The sequence below is a fragment of the Musa acuminata genome, chromosome BXJ1-6, assembly GCF_036884655.1.
Source record: "Musa acuminata AAA Group cultivar baxijiao chromosome BXJ1-6, Cavendish_Baxijiao_AAA, whole genome shotgun sequence".
Classification (NCBI taxonomy): Eukaryota; Viridiplantae; Streptophyta; class Magnoliopsida; order Zingiberales; family Musaceae; genus Musa; species Musa acuminata.
In genome coordinates this window covers 39630894-39640085 of record NC_088332.1, presented here as the reverse complement: position 1 = coordinate 39640085, position 9192 = coordinate 39630894, and the positions used below count along the sequence as shown (strand labels likewise).

At 36.5% G+C, this 9192-nt stretch overlaps 1 protein-coding gene across 2 annotated transcripts; it reads right to left on the bottom strand.

The window, feature by feature from the left end:
* Positions 1 to 4: 4 nt before the first annotated feature.
* On the bottom strand, positions 5 to 8163 carry LOC135676940 (uncharacterized). 2 transcript variants are annotated; one of them, XR_010514483.1, is made up of 8 exons: positions 7750 to 8163; positions 6704 to 6890; positions 6326 to 6576; positions 4300 to 4414; positions 1950 to 2042; positions 1738 to 1881; positions 235 to 404; positions 5 to 140 (listed from the first exon to the last, which is right to left on the bottom strand). XR_010514483.1 is itself a non-coding variant. In XM_065188680.1 (7 exons), the coding sequence occupies exons 1-7, from the start codon at positions 8130 to 8132 to the stop codon at positions 288 to 290; spliced, it is 1290 nt and encodes a 429-aa protein (XP_065044752.1). In that variant the 5' UTR covers positions 8133 to 8163; the 3' UTR covers positions 5 to 287. The 2 variants fall into 2 exon arrangements, 1 of the variants encoding a protein (XP_065044752.1); XM_065188680.1 differs by having other exon boundaries at positions 5 to 404.
* Positions 8164 to 9192: the final 1029 nt, after the last annotated feature.

The window sequence follows — 9192 nt, the reverse complement described above, 5'->3', positions numbered from 1 at the left end:
GAAAGATTCAGAAGATTTCAATCATACATCAGCTATATTTTTTGACAAAATACATATGAATAACAAGAAAGTCGGCATTGTCTTGCCTGCATCCCTACCATCTGTACAAAACTTCCATGGCAAACGACCAAATACCAGCACTGCTCAAATAAGATTAGTTTAGGGATGGGAGAAATTCCGGGCTAGTGATCTAAACTTGGTACAATTGGTAATACAAGAAAAATGTAGACCTACCAATTCTCTTCGAAAGAAAACCTGATAATAGAGAACACCTGTGTATTGAGCTCTCAACCATCCATGTCAACATCTTTAATTGTGTTGTCATGGACATGACTTGGCTGAACTGATGCAGCAAGATCCTCGATTCGAAGAGGAGAATGCCGAGCAGCATACTGGAAGAAAACCTGAAGTGTGCATTGCAGATGAGATATAAGAATTCATGACCAATAGCACATAATACTTCTTTGAACTTGCTAACAAAATGGTTATTCCCACCACCGCAGTTCTGCCATGGGGCAATTTAGATAGAGGGAAAACTCGGTTTGGCAAAACACATAAGCCCGATATGGGTAAAGAATTTTTTTGAAAATAGAACATTTCAAAAAAGATGAATAATCAGAATTAAAAATTTTCATGTAAATAAAATGTGGAAGAATTTTCATGTAAATAAAATGTGGAAGAATTAAAAACCACGAACAAGGAAAAAGTGCCAATACACCTGCAAGACATAAGAATCCTAATCTGTAATCACTATTGTTCTAAGCAAATCTACCATGAAGTTCATAAGCTGTCGAGGTACTAACTGAATCTGAACTTTCATGTTCTGCAGAATAATTCTAGCCAGATTTAGATGAAAGATGAACAATAGTTCTGAGAATATCAGATTGTTTCAAGCATTGCTAAAGATCTATTGATCCTTAAGTTAGCATAATAGTTGTGAGATTATCAGATTATTTGCACAAGGACCAAGGAAATAGCATTCATGATTAGAAAAGCTGGATTCCATAAGTTAGCATAATAAATTTGAAGATGTAATGTGAATGTAAATAAATTAACAGGAAATATATCTTGGACTGTATAATTTGACTGCATTATAGGTGCAGCACCGCATATGCAATGAGGTAATTGTTTGTGCCTTCGTTTCTGAACTGTGATGCTCCAACTAGTCCTACATCGAAAGTGGAAGAGAAACTCTGATGGCATACAAGACTAGTTGGGCTTACCACTAGTAATATGGGTTGTTTTGTCTACATAGTTAAGAACCCATTACTATGTCTAGGAAACTAGACTAGTGGGTATATCGGGCTCGGTTGTGATGAACTGTGAACCTCCTAAGTGGTTTAGGTTTTTAAGGTCACAGCGACGGAGCACACTTCAATTAGAAGGAGATATTTTGGATGAGATGCACACCTAAAGTGTTTTCAATTCAGGATGAACCAACATCATCCAAGAATATATGGATGCGAAGTGTAAAGCCGATGTATGTAGATGTAAACATGGGAGATGACAGTTATGTGGTGTAGAGAATATACTTTTTCAATCAAGTGATAAAGACTGAATTTCTGATCCCTTTTAATTGTTCTAGACAGCAATATTAGCAGCACTTTAAAAATTAATGGTGTTATGCAGCAGGTTGGAGCTTCAAGAGGTGTATTTGAAAATTCAATATATTTCCGAATCTAGGATGAGCATGTTAACTGGCAACTATGGTGAAATTAAATCAATTTTCTTCCTGACCTTCGAGTAGCTATCTGCAAAAGCCCGTGCACGATTAGCTTTGCTTACGAATTGTAAACCACCTATCTCCAGCTTGCCATCAACAAGACTCACACTTTCATCTCTGATGGCAAATCGGAGGAGGTTTCCTGCCCGCAGACCTGACTGCACAATGAATGACTCAAACTTAAGTGTCCCATCAGCTGAAAAAGCAACTTGCACGTATGTATTACCTTCTGAATAAAATCCGCCTCTACACAACCAAATACAACAGGAGGATCATCAGAGGTTGTTAATCTACCATCATCTTGGATCTCCAAGACAACCTGATATACAAAAAATGAGGATAAACAAATGAAGGGACAATTATCATCTGACATCTATGATTTTTTTGCTAATCTATATAATTAAATAACATCACTAACATATAAATACAATTCCATGAATGGATGTATTACAATCCACCTTTACTCGATTCATATGAGAAAGAACAAGTGGAAGACAATGTGACAATGGCTGTGTGTGTAGCAGATAAGAAAGGATTGCACTAACCCATTCAGCTAAGAATTTCTCGTGTGTAGCAAGTGTTGGTGTTCTAATGGAAATATGTCAGGCATACGCAACAACAGACAAAGGTTTTGAAATTCAAACACCGATTGGATAGAGGCATGAACAAACTGGTATATATCAGTCCAACCAAGAACCAGTAGTGGACCATATACTCAGAATTGATAGATATTTTTTTTTTTTTTTTTCTATGATACTGGGTGAATAAATCGCCATGTATATCGGTACCATACAGATTTGACAAGGTGTCAAAACTGACACAGGACCAAGATTTTAAACTTTGCCATATACATCTATTTCAACATCAAAATTGACCATGTCCAAAAACATGAAATGAGAATGAATTATTACTTATATTTATTAAAGGACAAGGACCACTGGTTTAGAGTCCTACATAGTTGTCACTGAAAACATGGTAGATGGACAATGAAATTGCTTCAACAAACTTTGTCATTGGGTGGCAGTTCACAAAAGAAAGATTGAAACCTACTGGCTTCCTAGAGTAAGCAAATGCCTACAACAAGAAAAAAAAATGATATTCCATCGACAAACTGCAACTCGGTAAGAAAATGTTGTTCGTACAAGCTGGTGACTTTGAATATATGTTGTGAAAATACAGTGGAAGCATAGAAATCAAACCTATATATTAACAGACGACAAGGGCCTAGTTCTACTAAAAAATCACCACTATAAATCCTTAGTCCCCCACTAATTTCCTTAAAAGCAAACCATAAATCTGATTTTTCTGAATAGTTAAAAATGGAAGATTGTTTTGTACCAGCGAGTGCCACATAAAAACTAGGGTTATAACATATAAGCAAATCATCAATTACAACACCACTTTCAAAGTTTTCAATAGACTCAGAATTATGAAAAAGGTTTTAGATTAGATGATTAGAGTAGAGAAGGCTGTGGAGAGTTCCAAGTGATAATCATGTGCCCCTAATATAATGAAAATTTTATAAGATGATTGTAAGGTCAACCACCCTTTAGAGATTAGAATGTACATATATAAAAAGTTAAGAGCAGCCAACATAAGCATGTTGAGTGGATATGCATGGCTCCTAAGAAAGGGAGCAAGAAGTTTTTTCACTAGCGGACAATTAGGAACATCTCTAGCCTCTGATAAAGGAATAAATGAGAAACCAAATTCAAATAGTACCAACATGATTAAAGGAAACCTCTAGATGTCCTAGATTGATAAGGTGAGTTGATAAAGATTAGTGATGCAAGGAGTGTAGAGAGAGAGCTAAGAGAAAATCCTTAAAACTGATAAAAAAAAAGATTTGTCAGCTCTTAATTTAACTACTGAAACTGTCCTATATGAAGCTCAATAATGGGGAAAAAAAGAAACATAGCGAACCTAAACAGCTGAGACATTACAACTTATTAATGTTTTATGCCACAAACCCTGGGAGGCATTTCAATACTACAGAGACTCAATTTGTGCCATAACATACATCTATAAAACCTACTCTATATCCAATTATATCAACTTGACATAATTGGAAGATGCCCAAAATCTCTGAAAGGAATAATTGTGCAGATTGAACTAAAAATTCACATGGTAAGAATATAAAGATGTTTTGCCTAGAACAGGTCTTTTTATCCAAAATAAATTGCTTCTTATATTAAAAGCCCATAAAAGGAAAAGAAAACTATTTTTATATAGTTCATGCGAGGCCTTTAACCATGTAAGAATAGCAAAAGTACCAAACGTTTAAGAAACAACATTACTTGAATAACATGGTTGGCTATATTGTCAGGGCAAATCTTCATCCATAAAACCTATTACCATCCCTGAATACCTTAAATGGGCAGGTAGCTGATTTATTACTAGCTAGTTTACCTTGTCGAATTAAAAAGTGGCACTTGTAACATGATCATGTAGAAAAATAACTTAACCTTCTTTCTCACATGCAATCATAGTAAGTTAGGGAACTTTTCTTCAGTAAATAAGTGTCAAGACCTTAAAGTTATGTCATAATAACTGTCAACCGATGCAACACTTTCTACCTGTTGCTGAGTTGGCACCAATCCTTTGCTGTCTGTATCAAGGAAGTACTCACTACAGTAGTTGTCCTTCCACACTAGCGCCAAAGGTGTATTCCCAGTTTGATAATGTGCATGTCTGAGAAAGAGAGGAAAGAGAGGGGTAAACATGAAAAGTGGAAGACAGATTGTGGTAGATGTATGACTGATAAACAGATGATGCTAATCATGAACTTTATATCTGCAACTCAATGTAAAAATTTATAATCATAAGCAAGGATTGAAATTTCGTACCGTACCGGAGCTTCAAGCTTTGCTCGGTATGATATGGTATAGTACGAGCTTACCAAGCAGTATGCACGATATGCTTCAAAAATATTAAAATTAATTTTAATATTAAATAATATTAAATATATATATATATAATGACATAAATATAAAATAGCTAACGATGGTGCGCTTAAAACAATATTAAATATATTATATTTAAATGATATTAAATATATAAAATATATATATAACTTAGCAGCGCCCGAACCCTAGGCGAATAGCTGCGGCGTCGAGGGATGGCAGCGGACGCCGCAGCGAAAGAGCGGAAGAAGAAGAATCTTCTTTGGTGTCAAGGGAACGATGGCAACGGGCGCCAAAGAGCTGCGGCGTCAAGGGAGCGATGGCAACGGGTGCCACAGCGAAGAAGAAGACGACGAAGAAGAAGAAGGAGAAGGAGGAGGAGGCGTCGGGTACTATTTCTCGAAGCTTCTCCCTCTTCTTTGAATGCCTCTTTTTCCTCGCCTCGTCGTCGTCGGGTTGATACCGACCAATAGCAGGCGGTCCGCGTGCCGGTCAGTTGGCGGACCGATATGTACCGCCCAGTACCATTCAGTATTGCAAACCTTGACCATAAGACAGTTCTACTTGATGATTCTTTTCATTTCATACATATCTAAATCACTGATGATTAAGGGAGAAAAATTTTAAGGAATGTTTGTAGGTTTTTTTGTCCACCTATATTAATATGATATGTAGGTTGAAAAGATGCTCTAAAGAGAAATATATGAAAATGATAAACCAGTCAACAATTCCTCTCAAAGGAGGATAGACATTTCTCATATCCATCTGGTACAATTATCAAGTAAAACATGCCCAAGTCCAAGGGCTTTGGTAACTATATAAATTAACTATTCAGTAGGCTTCACATAAGTCTCTTATCTAGCATTTCCTTCATAAAATTTCTATCAATCTCATTATGTTTCATTCTAACATGTTGCTGATTTATGAGCAATGTTGATTGCATCTCATGGCTAAGGACATAACAAGAGAGCTGGTCACGTTGGGGTTCAGAAGCCAGGACATGACAAGGGAGGTGTTGGTACAATCAACCGAGTTACAAGGGAAAGCAGTGTGGTAAAAAAATGAAATTTGTTGGGATCATGGTATGATCAAAACAGTACACAATCAGTGGTTGTATGAAATTGGTGAATGATGTTGATGGGGTTGTGACTTACAAATTACAGGGCCATGATCAATGTGAAAGAGTCTAATCAGGAATTCTCTCTCTTGATTTCCACTTCTTACTCGAGTGTTAAGATTTGCTTTCAAACCATGATGATCAGGAGAAAAGTTTAAAGAAACAGATAAAGGTCAAAAGACAAACCTCCTTCTAAAAAGATTTCCATGTACTTGTTGCCAGTTCTTTTTACAGAAAGGACCCTCTAAAAGAGGAATACATGAAGAAGATGCACCAGTCAACATGATTAATGAAACTGCTTGACAATCTGAATGCAAGAACAACATGAAAGGTAATAAAAACTCTATAAGCTAAAACTACTTGAAAAGTTTGACATATATTGCATGGGTATTTGGTGATACCACCTTTATCCATATACCTTAAAAAGAAATTAATTTCTAGGCAGATGAGGCTGGTGACATTAATATGAAAAATTAAGAGGATCTCTCAGTACAATGTAGCTGGTTGCATTTATCTATTATGAAACTGTTGATAATGAATGAAGTAGACATCTAAAATAATTAATAGAGAATAGAAACTTACTTGTTGTAGAACAATAACCCATCTTTCACATAAGGCACAACACTAGAATATGCTGCATGCAGACCTGCCTGGTCACAATCATAGATAGGAACAACACTAAACGTGTATCTGTGGTATGTTGATGGAGGATTGCAAGCTCCAGATTCTGCAAGCTTAGAATTCAGCCAAAAGAATCTGAATTCTGCAGTACAATCATACAACGAGTACCCTCTCCAACAGACCATATCAATCACATAGTATGTCTGATTAGGCTGCAAAATATAAACTAAAATGTAAATAACAGTTCAAGAAAAATTAAAAATACTCTCTTAGTAGTAACAATTATGTCAAAAACTAATGTGTCAAGGTATGCTTGCCAATCTATACATGAAGACTAACCTCATGAAAAATGCAATCCAGGATACAATACGAACTTGCAGGGCCTGACATGTCTCTTGTCCTGGAGCCATTAGGTAATGAAGAAGGAAAGTGATGTAGCACAGATCCATTCCGGAGCCTACTAATGGTGGTACCATTAGAGGAAACGACAAAGCACCGGTTACCAGCAGGTCTTGCAAAGACATACCTATAAGATTCCTTTTTTAGGTTCTAAATTAAACGGTAAAGAACCTCATATACACAAGATGAATAAACTACTTAATGCTCTCTGGACAAAGTAACTTGTACATCCCAACTCATTTATGAAAATGCTTGTAGAGCACAATATACAAAATTTGATAATGAGACCTAAAGTAAGTTTCAAAAGAAGCACAATAAATCAGCTAAAATTAGTTGATAACTAAAGTGCATCGATCTGCAACACAGTCGCAGACAAGCAGGTAACTTTTTGCTAATAGTGTGATATAGCTAAGGAAACCACAGACTATTTAAAGAATATTTTTCATTTAAGTTGGTTAGCTCCAAGTTGCTTGGCTTCTAAAAGGTTATTATTTGAAGACTTCCATCCATCTACAGACAGATACATAAGCAGGATTGTTATGAACTACCATGCACTCAGTTGAACCCTTTCATCTGATGCATTAAGTTATCAATCTTTATCAATCGTTTTTTTTCTTTTTTTTTCTTTTTTTGTTGTTTTTTGAAGGTCGGACTCCGGCTGGCTAAAGGAAGGTATTCTGACAAGAAACCGGTAAGAAAAATCCAGAAAAAATACCTATTGGAAACTGTAGAATTATTATACAAATACTAAACCCTAATTAAATGAAACGGAACCGAGGGTGATAAATCCTATGAAAAGCTGCATCTTTTTCTCAACTCTTACGAATTATTGAATCAAAAGAAGGGAGAAACTTAGTAGAACAATAACAACCCAATAAAAAATGTACCGTATTTAATCAAGATAACAGCGGTCATTGACGCACAATCAAGAACCACAACTACTTCTCACTGCCACTAAGACAAAAAGAAGAGGAATCAGCATTCACCAGTCTCGGTCAAGGTGAGGAGGGATGTCGATCATCCACTCTGGAAGCATGAGCTGGTGCGCGAACCACCGGCGAGCCTCTCGGCCCCTGAGTTTGGAGGCCTGCGCCACGTTCAAATCCCTCACCGGCGCCTCGGACTCAGTCAAATCCGCCTCGGTCTGCGCCCAATCCACCTCCGGCGCCTGCTCCGGTTCGATGGCGTCGTCGGGAAGGGCAGGCTCCGGAGAGGAGTGGAGGGCGAGGACAGAGGATGCGAGGCGGCGGGCACGGTTCTGAGAATCCGATCGCTGCTGGGCCTGGCGGACGAGAGCCAACTCCCGTCGCCGCTGCTGGTCCGAGACGGTCGAGCGCTTGATCGGGCGGCGGCCATCCTGTGGCGTCATCTCTCTCGCTCTCTCTCTCTCTCTTTCTCTCTCTCTCTGTGTCACAACCATATATACGGTTCTAATTACCGGGCCGGGCCGGCTCGGCCCAATAGACCCCTGTTTGGCCTGCAAGAGTTGATTGAGACAGCACTGAAATGGAAGCTATTAATATTTGAATATATTATATGATTTTAGAATTTAAAAAAGAAATATGCAAAAATTAAATGTGAAAGGATATATATATATATATAATATGATTATTTGTAATTAATATTATATTGTTTAAGTAAAATAGATAATTAAGTATCTAAATATCATTAACATTTTTTTCTTTAGAAAGGATAAATGATAAAGATAAAATTGAAGCTAAGGAACAGACTTTTACTAGTAAAACTAGTTGAATATTACTAACATTATTCGAATTATAACAAAACTTTAAGTTGTTAGCACATCTTCCTCCATATAATAATGCCTTTCTATCTCAGTGATAAGCCTTTCACTGTAAGAAAGGGCCAACTTATTACAAGATAAATGTAGGAGAGAGGAAGTGAGAGATCCTATCTTTCTCTCTGCAATCAAACCCTGAGAAACCTCAGTAGATGTACATATATTTCGATGTGTAAACAGCATGAGAGGAGAGTTCAGTTAATATGAATTGTGATATATCTTCCAGTATACAAAAGACATGACAAAATCTCTTAGTAACATTATGGTTCTCTAATATTTTATAGAAATCATACCTTATAATATTCCTTTTTTATTTTTTATTTTTAAATTAATTATAACATCACAGATCACATATTATGCCATTGATTGTTTTTTTAATCATTTCACTATTGGAACAATCTTATTAAAACTGACATAATCCATAACAAAGTAGATCACAATATAAATTTCCAACATCTTCTCTATTATATGTGGTTAGATGTTTCGGCCACGACTCAATGAGATCTATGAGAATAATTAATACTCTAACCTAATTTTATATGAGTTAGATGAGAAAAAAACCTAAGCCTGATCGTGTCGTCATAAGAAAGAAATAAAGCTTTCATATAGGAAGAAAAAAGATTTGATTATT